The sequence below is a fragment of the Scatophagus argus genome, chromosome 5 (genome assembly GCF_020382885.2).
Source record: "Scatophagus argus isolate fScaArg1 chromosome 5, fScaArg1.pri, whole genome shotgun sequence".
Taxonomy (NCBI): Eukaryota; Metazoa; Chordata; class Actinopteri; family Scatophagidae; genus Scatophagus; species Scatophagus argus.
This window is the reverse complement of record NC_058497.1, coordinates 21,168,822-21,192,702: the sequence shown is the minus strand read 5'-3', so window position 1 is coordinate 21,192,702 and position 23,881 is coordinate 21,168,822. Positions and strand designations below refer to the sequence as shown.

General features: G+C 42.8%; 1 protein-coding gene across 4 annotated transcripts in view; it reads right to left on the bottom strand.

Annotated features, from left to right (window-relative positions):
• The window catches only part of stard13b (StAR-related lipid transfer (START) domain containing 13b), a 65,108-nt gene that overhangs the window by 17,872 nt on the left and 23,355 nt on the right, over window positions 1–23,881 (bottom strand). The window contains exon 1 of one of the 4 annotated variants that reach the window (XM_046389612.1): window positions 12,745–13,189. The exons of 2 other annotated variants lie outside the window; for them this stretch is intronic. In XM_046389612.1, the coding sequence (XP_046245568.1) occupies window positions 12,745–12,868 (124 nt within the window). In that variant the 5' untranslated portion in view covers window positions 12,869–13,189. Of the gene's footprint in view, window positions 1–7,237; window positions 7,629–12,744; window positions 13,190–23,881 lie in introns of those variants that run through there. One more of the 4 variants, XM_046389611.1, reaches the window with a different exon arrangement.

Below are 23,881 nucleotides of genomic sequence, written 5' to 3'. Positions count from 1 at the left end.
GATACCCTGGACTATTCCTTCACACCAGTGTTGATTTTTGCAGAGTAATCATTGTTCTGGTTGCTCAGCGGTTCACTCTTCTCACAGATGATAAAGAACAGTGAAGGATGAATAACTCAGTGATAAGGCTTATCAGAAACTGTGATTTTAATCTAATCACCATTCTTATCTGTGCTGTTTCTCATTCCAACATATCCTTCATTAAAGTGAGCTCCTGAAAGTTCATAACAGCATGACAAATCTTCAGAGGAAGAATATCAGCACTAAGAAAGCCTGATGTAACAGATCAGCAGAGGAACTGAACCTGTGGGCAACTGTGCTGTGCTCGGTCCAGATGTAACTGATCAAAGTTCAACTCCGGACCTGCCTGACTTTCTCCCAGCTTAGTTTCCTCTCCACTAACATCCCCTCAAAGATCTCCACGCTCTTTCTCCTACCTCCTTCTCTCTCAACAAGACTCTGATGTGAGCTTGTTCAGTTGTCTTTTTAATTCCCTTCCCATTCCTTACACCAGATCCTTACAGTGTCCCATGCGGCCATGCAGTTAACTGGATTTTTCGTAAGTCCTACCAACATATACTCCAAATTCCCACAGGTGTGTTTTCGTGTGCGTCCTGATCTGAAGTCCATACATGTCTTATTTTATGTAAAGCACAGTAGTTTGCAAGCCTTGCCATGTCATGCTGTTCTCCTACTAATAATATGCGGTTGTGTGGCTGTAATTCCTCCTTCCCTTTGATAGCCTATATAAACACTGTAATTTGGTTTTCCGAGAGCAACGTATAACATAACTATGAATTACTGACAAACACTCAAAGACACAGAGCACAATAACAAAGACTGGCTGGAAAGTTATCAACACATGTCCTGTAAGTCTTGGCACCCACACAAATCAAGTGTCTCAAGATGAAAGACTGTTTAAGTTTAGTGGATGCAAATAAATTAAAAAAAATTGTAAGCTAACAGATGAGGTCTCCTGTGTGAGTACCGCTCTGTAAAATACAGGATACAGGCAAAAGAGGGGAAGAAAAATATAAAGAAGGAACTCCTCTGAAGTCGAATCCTGCAGAGCTCCATTACGTCCACCTCCCTCTCATTTGGACTAGATCCCAGAGGGGACTACTCGGGGTTCCCTCCTTCTCTGAGAATGGCCTCAGAGAGTCAGAGGGTAGAGAGGGGGCCAGTGTCAGAACAAGGGCCCCTACCGTGAGAAAGCCCTGTCAGGACCTCCACAATAAAAGCATGGAGCCATCCCTAGGGACTCTGGCCCTAATTAACGACATCAAAGTGAACGGCCACAAGACGGCCTCAGGAGCCTTGCAGCATTCATTCAACAGACTGGCAAGCTGCAGCAGAGATGATGACACTCTCAGCATGTGTTGTTGTGTATGATGAGGTGCGGCATAGCTTATCAAGAATTTTACCCAGAGAAATAGCTGAGCGATTGTTCTGCCCATCTGTCACGTGTGGCTGTCAACGACAGGCCTTGTTTCAGTCATTTGCTCCCAGGCTGAGAGGCCCATAAAGTGAAGAGACAGCGGCAGAATGTCTGGAAGCACACTGCCTTTGCGCTTCTGTCAGTTTTTCCAGCTCATAACAAGTAATGTACATTTCTACCATAGGAGGGCGGCCAAGTGCTGAACTTGGCCATGGTTTACATGTAGATGATGATAAGATGCACTTTATGTTGTATACAGACTGTCCAATTTATGTTGGGAGTATAGCAGCTATAATAGCAGTTATCAGTAATTACTGACAGTAATCTATTGTATCCTGTCTTCAGATTTTCTGTAGAGCGATTGTTTGGATCATAACATGGTTGGTGTACTATTTGCTGAATGTGGGTTGTGGGATTGTTCGGTGAATGAGCATTTTCTAATCTGTGGAACGTAAAAGACCTGAGAACATGAGTTTTCCACTGGGCCTCTGTTAATATGTGACTTTCTGTTCCTGTTACAGTGCAGCGGAGGCATTTCTGAAATCTCCTCTTAGTAAATAATTAGCCGCGTACATGTGGCAGCTGTCAGCTACTCTGACTGTGTAGGAGCTACACTGATCCACATTCGGCAGAAAGGTTTACAAGAAGGACATGAGCACAGCCTGCCACCTGCAGGCAAAAAGCTGAAATCCCCATAACAGCTATATGAGTGTAACCTTCATTTACCCGAGGTTGGTTGGATTGAGTCAGTTTGTTCCCGGCCGTTACAAGACTCTTGAATCATTTACTCGCTCTTTATCAGCGGGATGGGAAATTACCAACAGCTACAAGCCAACTGCTGGTACGTTTTGGCTTGAGGAAGAGTGGCTGGTGAAAGTATACTGAGAACTACGCAGAGCTGTGGAGAAATCAGATCTGTTTATCTGTTAGATGGGGACATTGTCAGCCAATCCCACACAAACCCTGGACAGGTTGTCAGTCTATCATAGAACTAACACATACACATACACACTGAAACACATACGCAAACATGGGCTTGTTCCAAATCCATATTACATACTAATTATATACAGTATGTGTTACATATCAATTGCCACAGTTAATGACTGTAGCACTCAGTATGTAAAAAATGAACATATTTTTCCATTTTACACCAACAGGAATTGATACAATACGTGCAGTTTTGGCGACTTTGTACTGTCACTACCAATTCAACTTCAAAAACAGAGACAGAGAAATGTCTTTTTGCCAGCTGTACAGAGCTTCCTTTGTGCTTTGTATTGTTGACACAACATCCTCAGAAATTTAGAGTATTTAGTATGAGTGCCATCTTGTCAAATATACTTTATCACATGTTCATTTTTCTAGTGTAAAATGTCCATACATGTAAAAGTGATTAGAATTAGTCTTAATGCGTCAATCACACGTTCATGTGACATTATTTACTTTCTAAAATATATTTAGCCCCTGTACCAACAAAATCATCATATAATTTAAGCTCAAGAGTACAAGCTACAGACTTAATTAGCTGAAGTGTTACGATGGTAGTGCTGGAGGTAGACGACCACCTAATCACATTGTCAAAATTGCTTTCAGCTCCCTGACAGTATTACTTACTGCCCTCTGAAGGTAGCAAACAAAATCTGCATAACAGTTACATCCACAGAGAGGTTCATGAATAAAAGATAAACTGGGTACGTGTGTACTAAGCAAACAACGCATGGGGCTACAGCTTCACTTATCATCAAACTTCCATTTGAATGAAGGAGCAGTTAGATTTGTTTCACACACAGATGATCTAAAGTGCCATATGCCACTGATGAATAATTCAGTTCTTTGGAAGAGGAGTCTTGAGTGGGAGAGGACATAGTCTAACTAGATTCCTCACCTTGAAGAGCCCTTTATACCGTTACAACTTCTCAAAAGAAAGAACAACGCAAACCCCTTTTCAGAGCTCGTTTCTAACAAATTTACGTCTAATAGTCAGAGGAAGAACAGAGAGCTTCTCCTCTTAACAAGCTGAAGTGTTTCTGTCCTCTTTGTACTAAGCATTTCAGATCTACAAGAGTTTAAGTGCTATACATTTTTATCCTGCTCAGAAATGTTTTTCTTCTCTGCCTGTAGGTTTTCTCTGCTGATAATGTGCATTTAAAGTTTGCAGAAGATTAAAATATAGCAAAAAATGCAACCCAGAATGTACATATCTACTGCAGTACTGAGCAAACAGGACTACAGTACAGTACAAACATTGATACACGCCAGGAGGAGAACAAATGTAGCAGATAGCACAGCCTTTCAGCCATGACAGAAGAATAAAAGGCACGCTTTGTAACTCTGGGACAAACACATTAATGATAAGCATGCAGCTGCCACGCAATAACTTGTGTCATTTGACAAGAAAGGCATGACGTCCTCAGCCATGGCAGAATGCACTAATGATCTTTCCAGGGCAGAGATCGGAGCCCACTGGCTGCACCGAGGTCAATAAGCCATGAAGAAGGGCCACGGAGGGGTCACACTGGACAGAGCTTCTTGTCTGAAACACAACAACTCCTCAATGAGGGGAAAAAAGAGCCAAATAGCCACAGTCAGCGAGCAGGTTTTTAGTCACGGTGCAGCATTCAGCTGCTCAGGGTTTTCCACCAAAGAGCAGATGAAGTTTCCAGGACTTTTGAGTGGCTGAACATTTCCACAACCTGAAAATGGTCTGTTGTGAACAATCTGTGAATTGTTCAGTTTTCACGACAGGAAAAACCTTGTGAAAACTATCACGTAATGGCATAAATATGCAATTTCTACACTTAATATGGGCATATTACAGTGAGATGATTCATTCGCATTCGGGGAGTAGCTGAAAATCCCCATTCAGAGAGCAACGTTTCATGCATGGAACACACCTAAAAAAGAATTTTACAATTTTTCTTTAAAACTGCAACATACAGTGATTTGATTAAAATTTGGGCAAACAAGTAATTTGCTTCTTTATTTTGGCATGAGTAGATCACTGACCCATAAATGATGGTCTGTGCAGAATAAAATATACGTGGAAGCTAACAATGTATCGGTCACATACAGTAAATGCATGAGTAGCAACAACAGATGCAGAAATCCTGAGGTTCTGGACTCCAGATGGGCTGAGAGGGAGGAATCACTGCAAACAGAGCAGAAAGCTGCAGAAACACAGTAGCCCTTCCAGAGTGAACACTCCCCCCAAAATCTGATCTGAGGAATATTTTCAGGAAAGGAGACACATTCTTCCACAATGAAAACAGGCCCTTTTCCTTACACCACAATCTCACTGCGCAGCAATCAAACGCCTGTTTCTTTCCATCTCATTTCACACAGCTGTGCATTTATATCCACTGACTCTCAAAGCCGATGAGATATACTGGAAACTTATTGGGTACTCAGTCTTTCCTGGTACGTTGCGAGTAGCTCACTGGACTAAACGAGAACCCACACACACGGCGTTGGAGGCTTTGAAATGCCATCAAATCGGAAACATGACTAAGACCCCCACAGGCTTGCCTGGAATTTGGGATGAAACAATACCGAGACACTCGGTCCATCACCATGGCCCCCACTCACTTTCAACCTGCTATGTCAACAGGACTGGGCAGCTGGAATGCAGGAGCCACTGCAACACATGGAGATCAATCCTGCGGCTCTGCACACTCTGCTGTCAGTCGCTTAAAATACCACCTAGATGCTATCTTTGGCATTTCAAACAGGTATGCATCACAGAAGGTGAGACATGAGCCATGAAAGGAAATAAGATGCTAAAACACTGCTCTCCGAAGAGAAAATGTCAAAAGAAATTGCCACACTGCAAGAAAATTGCTCAGTAAAGGCATTTACGGCAAGTCAGATTAAAAAACTACAATTACCAAAATTAGGCATAATCATAGCACTTATGACAGCCAATGAAAACAGATGTGAAAAACATTAAGTGCCCAACAGTTTATCTTTTTTAGTCTTTTATCTCATGGAAAATTACATTATCCACCATCAGAAACATAAGATGTTTGCATTCACTTTCTTAAACAAACTGATGGTATTATGTGGGTTACATTCAGTGCTAGTTAAAGAAGGTATGTGTTGACACATTGGCTGAATGCAACACACGTAGCTTTTATTCCTATTTATATTATTTTTCTACATTTGCAGCCATTTGATGTCATTTTAATGCACATACATACAAATACACATAAACACAGCTGAAACAGCTTTATAAAAGATGAGGATCATGATTGCATTGGTGGAATATTAACAATAGTGACAGATTTATGATGTTACGGGGAAACCTTCAAAGCTTTCTGTTATCTCTGCTCAAAACAAAAAATGCAAAACTGTGCAATAAAATCTATCAAATGAATGTAAAGTTAATATTCACCCTGATTCCATTGAAATCAAAGCACATTATATTTATTTACATTACGCCACATCTGATTATATACTTGCAAGTAAAACACTGTTAGACTTAGATTAAAGAGCCATTTCAAACATGTAAGTATTTTCAGTCCTTGACACAGATGACCCAAATTGTTGGTTTGCTGTCAAACCAGGCATCTGTAATCTGAAAACACATGCCAAGTTACGTGACTGCACATGCCTGCGAACATCAGATCTGGAGATTTCCTCCTGAAAACAAGCGTACGTACACACAGCTCCCGGACATCTTCATGCATCAATCCAACAACTAGCTCTGACTATCCTTCAAATCATCATAATCTCAAAACATGCACCATGGCCTGGCTTGGTCCTCTGTGTGATTCAGCCCACAGAATTGGCGGCATTATCTGACTCACGCTCTCCTTTGGTGTGACTGAGAGGAGAACTACGTTGGCTGTTGTAGCTTCTTCTGTTACAAATTGCGGCCATCCTTTGATCCGGCGGCAGGGTGCTCACACCTGCAGGTGGGAGCAGGACTGGTAGCGCTTTGTCCTCTCTATTGTTATGCTGCCCTGCCCTGCCCCCCGTGCCCCCTCCCCAGACTGTTCAGGTAAATGCAAAGGCAAGAGGTTACAGGCCTTGGGAAGATGAACGGAAGGTCAGACCATGTCTCAGTAAAATACCACCACTATTGCTCTCCTGGCTACATACAGCAGGCCACAAATGAGCTGAGGGCTTGTAAAACTGTCAGGCCTCGACATTCACTGATATCTCTTGTTTACACTTTGGGCTGAACTCTTGTTACGTAACAGACTCTACAGCTTATCATCTATCAGAGTTGATTATAGTCAGTCAATACTAATTATTTACCGCCACTGCACCCTTGACTACTTATTGGCTGAAGGTCAAGTTTGGCTTTGTCTGCAGTGGCGCACACAGGCACACACACACACACACACACACACACACACACACACACACACACACACACACACACACACACACACACACACACACACACACACACACACACACACACACACACACACACCCCACCAGACAAAACCACACTTTGTTACCAAAACTTATTTCTCTTGAATTCCACCTTTATCTTGAAACAAATGAACAAAGAAAAAAAGCCAGAGATATGAACTGGGTTTCCCCGAACAAACACTGCCCTTGCTCATTTTCCACCCATGCATTCATATTCTCATGTGTATCACATCTCACTCACTGCATATTTTGACTACCAAAATGTTTAGCCATTATTCCTAGAATTCCTGGAGGTATGACTCAGAAGGACTGATTTAAACAGACAACCTAACAGCTGGCTCTTCAGCCAAAGCTAAAAAAAAGAACCAAGACCAACAGCCTGAGCTGTCACTTCTATCCCAACACATCTCCTACCTCCAGCAATCTTCTTGAGGAGCTGCTGCCTTGCAATGATCCTGCCCAGCCTGTACCCTGAGCGTCTGCGGTGATGGTCCATTCTCAGGTAGATATCCTGAGTCTCTGGGGTCATACTCCCAAGACACTCGCTGCCTGCTGACTCCGGGAGATCCCGAAACATAACTGAAACACTATAGCCCCTCAAAAAAGTCCCTGTACCGCTGACTACCAAACACACTCACTCACTCTCCCAGTAACAGAAAACTTCACATGCAGGCGCAAAAAGCCTTAAGTGAGCTGAGACGGACAGCAGAGCAGAGCTCAGGGGGGAGGAGTGCCACAACTTCAGTGGAGGTCATGTGACTGCAGGGAGGCCAATGGCAACTGAAGGAGTTGGAGTACTGCCCACCTTGCTGAGCTGAGTCCAATGTCTGTGTGAACGCTTGTCAACTTCCCCCTGCTCTGGAGGGAAATATAAATACCATTGGAATGCCTATGAACTGACTAAGAGGAGCAGGAGTGGTAGAAAGAGGGGTGTGGGAGGACTTACAAAAATAGTGGTTTTGGGCCCGCCCTGCACTAGAACAACTCTTTTGCTGTTGCTGGTCACACAGGTGCCAGGTTTACTGAGCGAGAGCGAGTCTGTGTCCATTTTAAAGCAAACTACAGTGCAGAGAAAAAGAGAAGGCAGAAGCTGTTTTCTTGCCTGGAGAATGCTAATTTCTGCTCTCCCCCACCCCCACCACATAACCCCCTTGTTCCAGCCACAGGAAGGCCTCTCAGCAGGTCTCCTCAAAGTGTCAGCTCCTCGGGGGAAAAGAGAAATTTTAGCCTGAATACATATGAGTGACCTATATCCCCTTAACTCTACACAAAAGGAAAGATCAAGCTCCGCCGTATCATCTGTTCAGCTCTGGTGGCCGTTTAGTGACAGGAAGAAAAGCCTCTTCTGATTATATGTCCCTCACTATATGTCCCCTATTGCAAAAAAAAATTATTTATGTACTATATACTAAAGCTTATGGTAGAGTTTTACAGTTAAAATAGAAGAATGCAATGCGGCAACAGGAAATGATTTAAGACATGAGTCATTGAGTGTCAATCAAACTGTCACTTTGAAATTGGAGAGAACAAAAGAAAAACTAGGTGGACTGAAAGAATTTAAACAATTCACTGATTTCATAGTACTCACTCTCTAGTATACGAGACTTTTCCATTTGGACAATGGACAGAAAGTGTGTTTACAGATGTCAGTCTGATAAAAAAAACAAAAACCAAAAAAGATTAGGACTTGAGATGCTATACAAAGACATCATGATTATCATGATTATGAAATATTTTAATGAAAGCTGACAGTCACGCTTCTCTGGTTTAAGAGTCCACTTGCGTCAACCTGTTTACAGCATAGAACAACAATCTCCTCACAAAATAAAATCCACATCCACACAAGCCGAGTCGCTCAGAGCCAATCAGAGCTCCTGCCACTTTCCTTGCGAGCTGCTCTTTGCATACAGGCTTGCCTGTGTAGTATGGTATGGCACCATACATGTGAATAGAGCACAAATGGGCAAGTGACCAAGTCAAACACAGCCCCTGTCTGTTTCACTCCCTGGCTGGCAAAACCCACCCTACCATAAGCTCACAAAGACCACAATTCAGCAGCACACTTCCACAAGTCCGCTGCAGGTTTTCATAAACTTCTCCTGGGTTTAATGACCCTTTCCACACCCTCAGGTGGAGCCGTTTGAATATGTGATTGTTGCTTTTTAAGGAACTAGGTGGTGGTGTGACACTATTCAGATGATTTCATTGGGCAGTGACTCACATTCTACGCACACAAACACCTGTGTTCATTCATACTGTACAAGGATTGCTTCAGGTTTCAGATGCTATAAAAAAAAGAGCGGCAGCACGCTGGCGGCAGCGTGTTCTCCTTGTTTTCATCCTTCATCGCTGTCTAGACAGAGAAACTCACGGTGCGCATGATACGTAAGGCATTATGGAATCAATCACCCACTGCTATGCAACATCATAATGAGTGAGATTAATGGTGTTTTCGTCTCTGTCTGCACTCAAATACCTCAGCGGGGATTGTGAAAGAGTTACGAGCTCTGCAGTGTGCTCTTCGGATGTCCCGGTGTTTAACTTCATGCTGCATGCCATGATGAAATGGCTGTGGTGTGTCCTTTGTGGGAGTGTTGTGTGTCAGGAGCAGTGACTTGCAGCCCTTATCAAACGTGTTCCAACACGCCACTGTCTGGCTTTCAGAGCGCAAATACTACAAGCATGGCAACAGGAATCCAGACTCACATTGCACATGAAACATATGAAGGCTCGTTTAGATGCCAGCCAGTTTGACAGAGTGGATTTTATCTCAATGAAGGCAGTAAACGTCTTTGTGCGATGACAAATTAAGCCACATTGAAATGCAGCTGTCATGCATGTCTGACCTTCAATCTCCCTCTGCCCCAGCACCCAGCCAGGTGTGATCACAAGATGGGAAACCTAAATTTTGAATCATGGAGCTGAAGCTCGGGGCCCACAGATGATGAGTAAGAAGGCAGTCGAGTGGGGTTTAGACACAGCTCTGATGTGGTCTCATTCAGGGGCAGACACATGTAATCTGCGCTGGGCAGTTCTGGCTCTGGTGCGGCTACGTTAAGGCTTGTGTGGTTAAGGCTTAAGAATAGCACCAGTGTGACTGAAGATTTCCACCTCATGTGCCACCAAATGTCTGAACTCTGAGCTCAGGTCTGGGAGTAAATGACACTTTAATACTGCAGGACCAGCAATGCAGCTCTGCAGGTAACCTGAGGCATTTAATAATTTAATAACGGTGAAGTAGATGAGGTACTGCAGACTTGTTTTACTCGCTCAAAATAGCGAGGATCACTTCATGCACAATTATTCAAACCGTAATCTCATCTTCAGCAGCAAGCACTCCTTCAGCAGCTGCACGAAGCTGCTGGGTTTTCCCCAAAACAGAGGTGTGTCCCGAGATATTTAGGTTTCTCACCTGCAAATTAAAGTGACGCATGAGTGAAACTATAAATTTTCCGGGAAATAAATACAACGTGGGCGAGGGAGTATTTGCTTTTTGCATTAAAAGTGCGAGTGGATAGATTTCACGCTCAAATACAGTTACATTGTCATTATTCCTAATTATATACGGGAAGCTTCTCAACCGAGCACCACGACTGCATTATGAAACATAATAAGTGGCCGCTTGCTGGTTAACAATCTCACCAATTCTTTCATTATCTCTTCTTTTCTTCTTTTCTGGCTTTGGGAACATTCGAGCAAAAGCATCATGTCGCAATTTCATGATGGTGTAATGTATAACGTACTGCTTTTGCACATTCCAACAAAGCTTAATAAACATACATGTACACATTTTCACTAAGGAGTCCGAGAGCAGCTTCTGGCTTGGCTTTTCGTTGAGGAAACCAGGGCGATGTTGGGTCGGCCCCCCAAAAATATGTCATCCCTGCAGCACTCTGCATCCTGTAAATTCACTAGTCTGTGGGAGCAACTGACTCATCTCAACCCTTTCACGCCCATCTCGCAGTAATTAAAAAGGAGCTTTGTGATAGAGCGTTAAATATACTGACAAGGACAGCTCCCGTCTTATCAGTATTTGGCTCCCACTTTCCAGTCAGCCTGTGACAGTTAACACCTATGAATCACACAGGAGGATGTGAAGCCCACCATGCCCACTTAAATATTTGCTAACTACACGGTGACCTTAAACACAGCAGCAGACTGATGCATCGGATTATCTGATGCACCGATGCGCATAATTTAAGCCTATCAGGTCGGAGTCAGTGCAAAGTGTGGAAAAGACTTTGTGTAGCTGTCTAAATGCTGACTCTTGACACAACAGCAATCCAGCAGTATCTGTCTGTGAGCAGGCCACCAACTGGGATTTGACACACATGAATTTCTTTGCAGACTGGCAAGTTCCTCTCTCTGTTTTGCCTTTGATTTGTTTTCATAATGAAAGAGTTTTCTTCTGTCTGCCCAAAATTTGACATGAGCCCTGGACACAGCCCGATATGACCCATAATCACAGTCATCCAGAAACAAGCATGAAAAACTGCTAATCCAAGTCAGTCAGCTGCATCAGGTCTTCTATGGATCCCCTTGTTCAATATGAGCAGCTTGAGACCACAGGACTGCAATGGCTGCCAGATGCACGGCACACATCACTGAGGTACACAGTGCGTATGGAAAAGACTGCAAGATTAATGTGTCAAATATCCAGGCAAAGCATGACATCCTGCACTCAAACTCGTCCCGTTGAAGACAGGGCTGTTTTGTGACTCATGTGGCTCTCCCACATGAAGAGCTGCTGCGGTCAATTCGCTGCACCTCACGGCAGACGGTGCACAAACGATCCAGCTTCCACCCTTCACACACAACACCCTCAGACCTTTGCATTAAACTCCAAATCTTCAGTGTTTCTCTCAAACACTTCCACGACATCACATATATTAACCCCCCATCCCCATCAGATTTCTGAAGCAATATCTTGCCTGTATTGTGGTAAATAATAATCCCATTTTCCCATTCCTTAACCCGCAGCATCACATCATTCACACGATTCTTGGGTGCAATTTCATCTGCATTTCGCAGGAAATTTAATGTCTGTTAGAAGGGACCTCAAATGGGACTTTGATAACAATAAAGTTCGGCAGCACAGTATGTCACATCCACCAGCGGGACAGGTGTACTTTCAGAGGGTAAAGCAAACATGAATAGACCGTTTCACTGAAATCACACTGCCAGCAAACTGCTGAATCCAATTTTATTTGCAAAGAGGTTCATAGCAGTATAAACTTGAAATCCTTCTATAACTCCTACATTTCAAACTGCTAAAAGCTAATTCAAGGTCAAGCTCTTTGAACACAAATATACTTCCACACCACGATTTAAAAGTCAAATACTGTCCACCCTCACTCACCTTTTACTTCAGTGCAAAAATGACCCATCAGCGCCACTCAGCGGCAGCAGGGCGGCCTTTTATGATGGATGGTTGGTGTTCAGTATGACACCAAAGGACTTCCTACACGTGTGCAAAATCTAATAAATTTAATATATCGTTAAGACGCTGTTAAAATCGGCGGGATGTTAGTTTTCAACAGGTTACGACTTCAGTCCCGACCAGAACTTGTCACATCTCAAGTGGCATTTTGATTTTAAAATGAACTGGGCCACATGGACGTTTACTATAATGTGTCCATTTTAGGATAAACATGTTTGCTCTGCGCCCTACTGCCGGCCGACCTTATCACTAGAAAATAATCCAGGCCACCAAAACTAAGCCAAATTAATACCATTTCCATAATTTATTTGTTTCCCTATAAATGAGCCCTGTGGCGTCACTTTAAACTTTAAACACACCGTGAATGGTGTCTATCAGTCTGCTGCCAGACAAACAAAAAAACAAAAACAAAACTTTTGACTGCGTTGGTGAACCCTCCGCTCTCAGCGGCGTCAGGGTCCGAGTGTCGCGGGCTACTGACCTGCCAGCCTCCGCTCCCTGACATTCTTCCAGAGTAAATCCCAGGCTTTGGATGTGGAGTTGCGCAGCTGCTCGCTGAAAGACCGCCGGAGCTTCAGTTTCGCGGAGTTTCTTCTAGATGTCATCGCAAATCCTCCGATCGCTCATAATAACCAAAATCCTCTTCCTCGTCCCACACAAACCCTTTATGTCAAAGTCTCCGACAGAAAGTCACCTTTTCCCGGTTACTCACTTCTTCTCTACCGCAGCAACAAACCTGAAATTGGTGCCTGGTCTGTTGTCAACATTTTGAGGGGGGAAAATAAATATATTCCTCTCACTCCGAATCAAGGAAACGAGTCAAAGTAATAAGATGATAGTAAAGCTCCAGGTCAGACTTTAACACTTCACACCAGATGTGTGTACGTGCGTCTGTGTGTGTGTTTGAGAAGGCATTCACGCGCAGTGAGCGCTTGGAAGTAGTGATACCTTCAAGAACTGTAGGAAATATCAGCACTACCAGCAGAGCGCTAATGAGCAACCAACAGATTGTCATTCAAGTGTGGAAAGGAGCAAAGGAGATAATAACACATTTTTATTTTATTTTCATACTTGCTCTTTTGTATTATATGTAAATATTTACATATAAGAACGGATGGCAGTATTTAGGCTATTCAGTTTTTGTTTATTAATAATTGTCACGTGCTTAATGGCCCGCCAAACATACATTTTTGTAGCATTTTATGAAGGTTGTCACATGGCAATATTTCATGTAACCTTTAAAGAACATCACAAGGAGGCTTCCACACAGGCTGATGTTCTGTCATGGTTATGTGAATACTACCGATTTCTGCACAATGTTTAATCCCAGTGAACTGAGAACATTCCTTGCAGGTTTCCATAACCATGCAATGTTCTGGGACGGTTAAAAAATATTTTTTTGGACCCACATCATTTATCACATGGGATCATTGCAGAAACAGAATGTGAAGAAAATCCTCCTGGAAAACCACGTGGATGTTGCTTTTTTCCAACACTATGTTTATTGGATTAAAAAGCAAAAACCCTCCCTCCCGCGTTTCTCTGGAAAAGGAAAAACTTAACAAACATGTCATAATAAACATTACTAAGTAATTACAGATTAAAACAGATGAAATGGCGGACTGTGTCTCAGAAGTACTCTCATGAATGAACATTACTGTCTGGATGTTATATCCAGTGTCAGTATTCCCTTCAGTCTCTTACGTGAGTACAATGTAGGCTAGCTCAACCCCTGATGGAATTGATTTCTAGAATAAACTGAGTGCCAGACAGAGTTTCCATTCGGTCACATTTTTACACCCACAGTGCATCTGATAACGCTAACATAAGACGTTAAAGGAGGAAATGGAACTCTACGTAGAGCACATGAAGGCATCGCAAGCTGCAAACCGCTCAACACCCCACCAACACCACGACAAACACACATGGGCTCTCAGATGACACATTTGAAACCCGAGCAATCACTTTCTCCAGTCCGGGCCCTCATTTCACTATCAGCCTAAAAACAACAAGATACGAGAAAATAAAATCACTGCAACTATACAGTAAGGTTCAATTATCGGAGATCCTGTGTGTGTGGTGACCATTAACGTTAGGCTACAAACTTTTGTGGATTCTTCGAAAACATTTGATTGACTTGTTGATTAACTTCTATTAGGATTTCAACCTCCCATCTGTTGACCATGTTGTCTATTATTCCACAGCCTGGTGAGAGTTCAACAAGTTTCCCCAGACAGCTTAGAGTAGGTCAGCCCTTCAGCAGAAACATGGGCTCACATTCACCACCATTTACTTTTGTTGTCACAATATCTTGCACCACAGATACTGAAAAGAAAAGAAATCCTCAGCTCACGTCCAAAGAGTCAACACGATAAGTTCTTCTATCAGGCTGCTGCTGCCTGCTGGGCTTCAGTTGTCACTATACCATAATTATTTTAGGAATTTCCTCCTATTATTGTACGCTCATTCAGGCACTGCCCGACCTAAAAGCTGTGATATCATATCAGCTGCTTTAATTTCTCGCTTGCCAGCTGGGATTACTGTAATAACAGGTTTAATACCATCATAAACACACAGTCTTAACACAGAGCGACTGGCTGAAGATTGACAGTTTCTTAAATGAACAAATCTCAGCTGACCTCAGTTTGCCCTCTCCATATGAAGCCGAGCTAACATTACTTCATTTCAATGAGGAGACGGACCCCATTTGCCACTGAGCAGGACGGGTGATTTACACATTATTACAAGGTCACACAGTGAGATATCTGAGTGCCAAAGGAGTGTGCGGCTGAAGCGAGAATATTAATGAAGGGCTCAGTTTTCCATTTGCTCTGTCTAAAACTGGGATGATGTGCAGGGAGGAGGAAAGAAAAAAACTTAATCCTGCTCTGAATCTGACAGGAAAACATTCTACACATCACAGGTCAAGTCTCCACTTTCTGCTAATGACACAATAACAGAAACATCAAAGGTTTTACTTGAAGCAAAACAGCTAAACTTTCTGGTCCTTCACTGTGGAGAAACAAACTATTTCCCAGAGTGTGTGTGGATCTAACTGAATTTGTAACCATTATTTTAAGGTTTAGAAAGTCTCAGGAATGAAACGTGTGAGAAAACAGAAATGCTTTTTTGGTTCAGCATGGGTCAGAGGGAGGAACCTGTTCAACGGTGATCAGCATGTTGCTATTTTCAGCGCTGCTTGCTCAGACCCCAGGCTAAAATGCAGCATGGAGGAGAAAAAATACACACACACACACACACACTTGTTGAGAGAACTTGGGTCAGGGTTAGGCCGAGTCAAGCACCCTGTTTTACGCTGGTCATGTGAACCAGGAAGATTATGGAGGAAAGAGGCTGAAAGTTAGCATACGACTTCTGGCAGTTTAACACAAAAAAAGGTTCTAAATCTATAAATCAAGACACACACAAACCATTTCCACAAAACTGGAAGGCACTGATTTACAAATATTAGACAGAATCATTTCAAAATGAACCCTTAAACAATCTTCAAAATATCATCCGTCCATCATCTTCTCCTCGATTGATGTATTCTGACACGGTTAAAAACAGGATAACGAATGATGTGTGCTGCTTGTCAAAATTGTAAACAAGGTATCCATCTTAAGGCCTGATGAATGACAAGCCAGGAATGGACGGACAGACAATGCTGTCCCTGTCAGCCCGAGACAGTAAAAATGATGGAGGAAACACAGCAGCAAAGTTCTGATGTCTCTCGACATGAACCACTGGAGTGGAAAACGCTGTCCTTGCTAACTCTAAAAACAAAACTTGCACAATAAAGAGGAGCATTATCGCGGTGAGTACTGTTGTGGCTAGACGGTGACTTAGCCGCTGGAGTGGTCCTTGGCAGTGGAAGTAATAGCAGATGCAAAGAGAGGAAACATCAATCAGGTTGAGAATGTTTTCCCTTCGCTGACTCACCCACTTGTTTGTTTTGGACGGGCAGCTTTCAGAGAACACTCATTCTCCCGTTTTCCCCGAAAAACTGGCATGTTTTCAGGGCTACATTTTGCCCACCCCCTCTTACCATCATCCTCCCCTTCCTTCATAAACACTCACATCTTTAATTGTACACAAGTTATCTGAATGCCAGGGTTTGTGTGCAAGCTGCGTCCGTGTCTGGTGACTGATGTGGAATGCTGCCCCATAGCTGCAGTGGGAAAATCCCAGATGTGAGGAAACTGATTTCTCCTCCGCCGTTGGGTCATGTTGTCGGCCAGGAGGTCTTACACCAGCCCCCACACCCCACCCCACCCCACACCCACTCTCTTGAGTAGTCTAGGAGATTGCTCTTCCCAGCCTAATGGAATCAAGGCTTGGGGAGCAGGGAGAAGGGAGGCCGCCCCTCCACCTCCACCCCAGCCTCAGCCCCTGAGGGCTCGTCCCAGGCATGTGCTATAAATTTCCTGACCATATATTCCCAAGTTGAGTTCATTTTTCCAGAGGAGCCACACATGTGGTGTATATCTGGGTTCAGATTATGGGGATGGAGTAGGAGGAGCCGACTTTGGTTCTAATCCATTAACGTGGCCACTAATTCTGTTTTCTTAGGGGGTACTCTGTTGTAAGGCCATAGTTTCTTCTTTACAGAATCATTAATTTCTCAATGGATGATCAATTAAGTCAAATCTGTTTTAAAAATCCAAGATAAAACAAAAAAAAAAAATAAGTGAGGTAAAAACAGAAAACCTCACCAGTTAATTTAAATATCATGAAGCTTGGGTAGGAGTGGGAGCTCGCAGGGGACAAAGTTTGTATGAAGAGGCTTGAAGAATGTAAAACTGGCATGACAAGCGTACGTGGCGATTGTTTCATTGAATGACAAAGCATGTAATGCTGTCAGGTCTGAATCTGTTAAGGCTGCACTGCCCACAAAAATGCATGGGAAAACATTTTACACCACTGTCCAGCACCTGGTTTCTATTAGAGCAATGAGGATCTAATCACAGAGGTACATTTCTCTCTCTCAATCACCCTCACTCCCTCCATCTCACTCTCTTTCTCTCAAAGGTGGCAGATGTGAAATAAGCTCATGTTTTATTGATTTTAGGCAATTTTCAAGCTGGCTTTTCAGTTTTTTCAACCAGGTTCCACAAGTCCCATCGCTTTAATGATGAAATGCACATCAGAGGAGATTTGCTTCACCTATAGATACAGCTGACAAGGTGGCTCTTCATACATCTTAAAATATACCACAGCATGACGTTTGCCTTCGAGAAACAAATTCAAACAGGAAGTCGCTGTTTATATTTCAAGATGAGTGCCGTCCCATGAGAGAAACTGGAGTTAAGAGTCTGACAAAAACCAAAGGAGAAAATGACAGCTGCTTAAAATGAAACCCACAGTTGGTCATGTAGTTTCCCCTCAGATGACAAATGTCACACATGTAAAGTTCCTGTTTGAAATCAGTGCAGTTTTGCCTCCACACAAATGATTCTCAAAGCACTAACACAGTTGTACAAAAATATTTTTGCTTAATAGGAACCAAACGGCAGCAACCAACATCTGTGTGAACTCACACACGTTTTTAAAGCTGAATCATGTTAGCACAACAGAGGAAAAAGACTTTTTAATTACAAGACATAAAACAGTTTTTATGCCGCAGCACCAATACAAAAAGCTGAATTTTACTTTCAACAGCAAATTCATGATGATTTTTTTTTAATGACGGATGTGTGGATGTGTAATCAGCCTGTCCAACGATTCTGTTGAACTCATCAGCCGCGATAAGCTGGAAGTACAGTGCAGGTATTGTTTTCAAACTGAGACACAAAAAGGTCCTGGAGGACCCTTAACTTTTAAAGCCAGGGAGCCAGAGAGCAGAGAGGATGCAGGAAGTCTGGTCTGCCTCTGCCTGCTATTGCTCTTTGATTAACGAGCCAAATTGTTTAATCAGGTCTGAAACCACAAGAAAGCCGCAGTGCTACACTGCCCAGGGACAGAGCCTCTTTTAACGGGGAGCTGTGTTTTCTTTGTTATCAGGGTACAGGTGGAAGAGCACAGCTATGTAAATCTGCAGTGGCATGGGGTACCGGCAGCCTTGCGTCTGTGCTGAAGGACACGGCATTTGGTGTGAGCCGTGCCACGTGTTCGGCCAAGCCGAGGATGGAGAAGTGAGGGCCGCGGGCCCTACGGAGGGGCAGACTTTTTGCCTCCCTGCAACATCTGGAATCTCTGTGGTTTACGTGGGAAATTCGGGAGGCCAGTGACAGAGCCAATGTGGTGACTGTATCTAAACCGACCCTGCGGAAATGTTCTTGGCTTGGAAACGCTGCGTGTATGTGTGTGGGACTCTGAGGAACTACAGAGTGGAGCACCAGACTTGATAAAGTTTTGGATGAGAAAAGAGTTATTGTTTGAACTCCAGCTTAGGAATGATACACACACACACACACACACACACACACACACACGCGCACGCACAAACACACGCAGAAAAGGAGATAACAGGACTCACGCCTGTTGACTGTTTATTCACTACATCCTGCTCCAGGGTGCTGAAGGAGTGTGGCCCTTCCTGGCTCATTACTTTCCAAATCTTGTTTCTGCCTTTCTTCTCAGTTGGCAGCTGAGTGCTGGACCAACCTGTTAGCTTTTGTGTTGCTTCACACACACTCAGGCACACACACAGAGTGCCTGTCCTCCTGCAACTGGCCTGCATCCTGACACGGCTGCCCACGTCTCCTTCCACTTACGTTACAAAACCCAGGCCTAAATTCCTCAGAACACACACACACTCACACACACGCTAACCGACACACATAGAAAACACTCTCACCTTGGTCCGCTTGAGGAAGTTGTGCCCCAAAGGATTTATTGACTGCTTCTTTTCTAATTGGCAGTGTGGATATAATTGGGAATCAGAACAATAAAACTGTTTCCTCCCACTGAAGAACATAAAACTGGCAGATAGTACAGTTTCTGTTCAAACAGTCCTATGAACACACACTGCACCTAATGAGAGGATCAAACCAGATGATTAATACTGGTATACTGGGCCATAAATTATGGCTGAACATGATGGGAACTGCTGAACATTGTGATCTCATTTGATACGAGGGCCTTGAAGGCATTATTAAATGATATTATGGGCTATTTTATGTAGATAACTAGAATAATTGTAATGAAAATGTTGAAACTGCAATAAAAACGTTAAAAGATTTCAGTGCAGGTTAACCAAACAGCTTTTCTACTGTTTTCACAACCTTGACAAATTACTGTATACACAAAGAAAAGTCTAGAAATACTACCAGGCTTCTTTTTTCCCCTCTCTTTCCCTGTCAAACAGCCAAGCTGGCCTCTGCACTCAGGAAACCACAAGTCATTTTCCATCTTTCCATGTGTGGAATTTTTCATGCACTCGTCATGCCAGCAGCACCCTTTATAGTCTGAGCTGGATCTACAAATGACGACTTCGTTATAAATTTAGCGCATGATGTCACTGATCTGGCACCTGTTAGGCAACGGACAGACAGGGAAGCAAAAATAATGGTACAATCTCATGAAAATGGATTTTCCTGCAGTATTTAAAGCCTGCATATGTGTTGAATCAGGACGCTCCACAATGCACAGATCTGTATTTAAATAGTCACAGGACAGACGAAAACACTTGGCCATATTCAAACACTGCTGTGGAAACAATGTGCTACGCTGTCATTTAACCTCGATATCAGTGAGACTTCTAATGCACCACACGTATACTTTGGAGCGACAGATTCACAGACACGTCGTCTCCTCAACCACGTTTAAAAAGCCTTGTGTTGTGATGACTCTGATTCACAATAAAGACGAGCCTCCCCAACAACATATTCATGCTAGTCCACACATATTTCTGCAGCCTTGGTACTTATACTCAAGTAATGAATCTGAGTACTGTACCACTGCTCAAAAGTACAGTAACCCTTTTGCGTTTCAACATGACGCTGCTCCCACGCACAGAAATCAAGGTCCATAAACAAATGTTTCGTGAGGGAGAACTTGACTGGCCTTCACAAATCCCCAGCCTCAACACAATCCAACATTTTTGGGACAAAACTGGAGCACTGACTGCCATGCAGAATTTATCACTCAACATCAGCAGACCACCTCGCGTCACTTGTGACTGAGTGCGAGCAAATCCCAGCAGCCAGGGTTAAAAATCCGGTGGAAAGTCTTCCTAGAAGACTCAGTGATCAGTGATTAATGACCATCAGGCCCCACAGCCTCCCCTTCTCAATTATGTGATACACAAAGTTTGAATGGAAAAAAAAAAAAAACAACTCAACATTTTGTAATAAAAACAGCACTGAGGTCAGACTCCAGTGGAGACCAGTGAATAGCAGCAGAGTAAATAATCCTGTTTACAGATGAAAACATCCGAAGTTACATTAGGTTGCAATATTCCACCCACTAGTGCACTTCTTCTTTGTTGCCACAAAGCCCTTATGATGTGTATATTATGGTCTGTAACAGGCCTCCAGAGAGAGAGGAAGAGAGGGAGCGCAGCTGTCCCAGGCCACAGTCAGCCTCCCGCAGCAGGCAGTGACCCTGGCTGAGACTCAAGGCCTGGACACTAAGAACAGCTGAGGAACATGCACAAACAGATAAGACAACCCTGCTGTAATGCATTAGCAGCTATAGACATTATATAATGTCCACTGGTGGTTCATGTATAGCTGGACTGGTGATTTATGTAGCAGTGTACGCTCACAGGACACCCACAGAGGAGTCATTTCACACTGGACGCTAATAGTGGCTGGTAAATGACTGTGACACTGCTGTGCAACTAATCCAAAACATCAGGGCAGCTTTAAGTTGTGCCTCAACATTTTATATATGAATTGTTACTGAAAAATCTGTTATGATGTTTCACATAAATGAATAAATGTTTCATCCTGATGCCAATTAGGAAAAATCCTCAAGAGGAGACATGAGATGTGAGAGATGATGAGATGAGATGAGACATTTGAGCTACTGGGAGCAGCAACAGCAGAAAAACGGAAAGAGAAACTCCTGTGAAACTTTAAGAAATACATTACCTACAGACACTCATCAGCAGACAATTCAAAGAAAAGTAGGCCACAGCGCTGTTGACAACATTCTATTGACCTCTGATACGCTCTGCACATGCAGTGCCAAAACACCACAGCTATTACTGCTCATCACCAGAAATGTTGCCAAAACAACACATACTGTGTAAGTCCCCCCAGTATCATTTTGATTTCATTTGATTCCAGTGAGTACAAGATTTACACATTTCTCTGGCTTTACATCCCTCACAATCAACATTTTCACAATCACTTTCACAGTCCAGGGCACAGGCCAAAGACTCTTCTTCAGTTTGCAGCTTGTCATATGACCCTGAAGTCAGAATCAAGGAAAGCAGCAAGGCTGCGATTAGGAATGCAGCATCAGGTTAATACTGACAATGAAGGAATAAATGGTCAGATTAAAACTCAAAATATCCTTTTTTTCTTCCTCTTTTCCCAGCATTTCCCAGAGTCATTCACAGCAATGCGTCAAGGATGCAGGGCTTTATGCTAAGAAGTCTCCAAGGGATTCCACAGTTTCCTCTTTGTTTTTCTGATAATCGGTAGCAGGAGATTTCCACATTGAAAGTAGATTAGCATACTCATTCAGAGAGAGGATCTGTGTAAATGCACACACAGTTTGTCTGTTCGAAAGCTCGGACTGACAGATTTGCTCCAGAAAGTGCTGTTTAAGCCTCACTTGAGTCATTTTCCTTTCAGACTGACGTTTTGCCAGGTGATGTTTATCATAACAAAGCAAATGACCATTTATTTACACAAGTTAAAAGTCAGTGACTTCTGCATAACTGCTTCTCTTTGGACCCTGTCAAGCTCTCTGTTTGTCTTCCCTCTTCACTGCAGTCTTTATTTTCTTGTTAAACACAAACACATTTACAAAATATAACAATACCTGCAGTGCACAAAGTTGTGACCACGTCCATTACAAAATCTTGTCTGCCCATTAACAAATATATGTTTTACACCACACAGAAAAAAGCAACGTCTTCCTCCCTATCTGTACTGCATCTCTGACAGAAACCTGGCTGGATGTGGAGTTTTCAGCCTGCAGTGTCAGCGCAGATTCATTAATTCTGTGATTAATGTCAGTTAAGGCAGCAGGGTTTGAGGATGAGCGTGGCTGACTCCTCTCACCAGAGGAAGCCATTCATTTTCACACTGCAATTAAAGAGACTGTAGGGAATAGATTTCCATCCAAATTATGCTGTATAAGAGGGAATAAGGCTCTTTTGGTCCTTCATCCTCTCAAGACTTGAAAAATGCTCTATAAACGTTGAGTAATGCCTTCAGAAAAATAAACATTTGAGAGGGAGTATTACTGGTAAGCTTTTTTTCCTCTCCATAGACCAAATGTTCTCTGAGGATATTCATGTGTGGTTTTAGGATGGAGCCCTGGGTTTTGTTTTTTGCCTCAGGAAAAACAAAACAACAAGTCAAGAGGGCTAAAGGGTCTAGTGTTTTTTCCATAACTGCCTCTGCATGTGCTAAATAAAGAACAAGTAGGAAATCTGAGATTCCCAAAAATATTTCTGAAATCTCCACTCACTGCCTCCATCCTAAATGGCGCAGGGCCTTCTGTCAGTGTTGACTGTGGCAAACAAGCAGGCCATTGTTCAATACAATCGAATGCTGCTAAAAGCACAGCAGAGATGAGTGAAATGTAAACTAATGAGTTTTTAAAAACCCACCGGTGGCTCCTACAGGATGCTCCTTAAATGTTTGTAACGGCTCACAGATCGCCTTTGTGACTGACTAAGCGACGCTGACAGAGATTTCCCTGTCAGGATTCAAATGTTATACAGTTTGGGATTTTTTTTTTCATCACGACTGTTTTGTTAAAGATTAGACAATAACGTGTTCTAAACAAAGCCGTCATGCAACAATTGTGCAAACTGAATGCAAAATTGAGTGTTATTATGCAGCATCTGGCACTGCAATCATACAAACAAACAGTGCAAATGTGTTTTCAGGAGCAAAACTGCCAAAACATCACTATAAAAGGTGTTTAAAGGAGAACCGGGGATTTGTTTCTGGTTTTATGAATATGAATAAAATTTTAAATGGATTTTCTCATAAAAAAAATAGTTATTTAACAGCTTGCTATTGGGGACTAGAATATTTTCTTTACAGGCAGCTATTGATGAAAATAGTGTGTGTACTTGCGCACATACTGCATGACTGCAGACCATATGAGAGCAATAAAAAGACACTGCAGATTTATAGCACAGAATACCAACCGTTTTTCTTACTGTTGCTTTGCTATTTTGGATCTGGACCCAAAGAATGTGCTTTCCTCTCCTGGACAATGTCATTTTAATGAGGTGGACATTGTTGTTATGGTTGATAGTGAGAACCATCTGGACACCTCGCATCCGTGTCAGAAAAGAGGTCTCCTCAGCTCTGCAGTAAAATACAAACAGGGAATATCGCACCTAATGTGTCTGACTCGCTGCCAGCTTTGTCTTTTTTTTTTCTTTTTTTTTTACAACATTACTGTTTTACAAGTTTTTTTATTATCAGATTCCAATTTAGACAATATTACCGATTTCATTTGCTTGAGGACTAAATAAA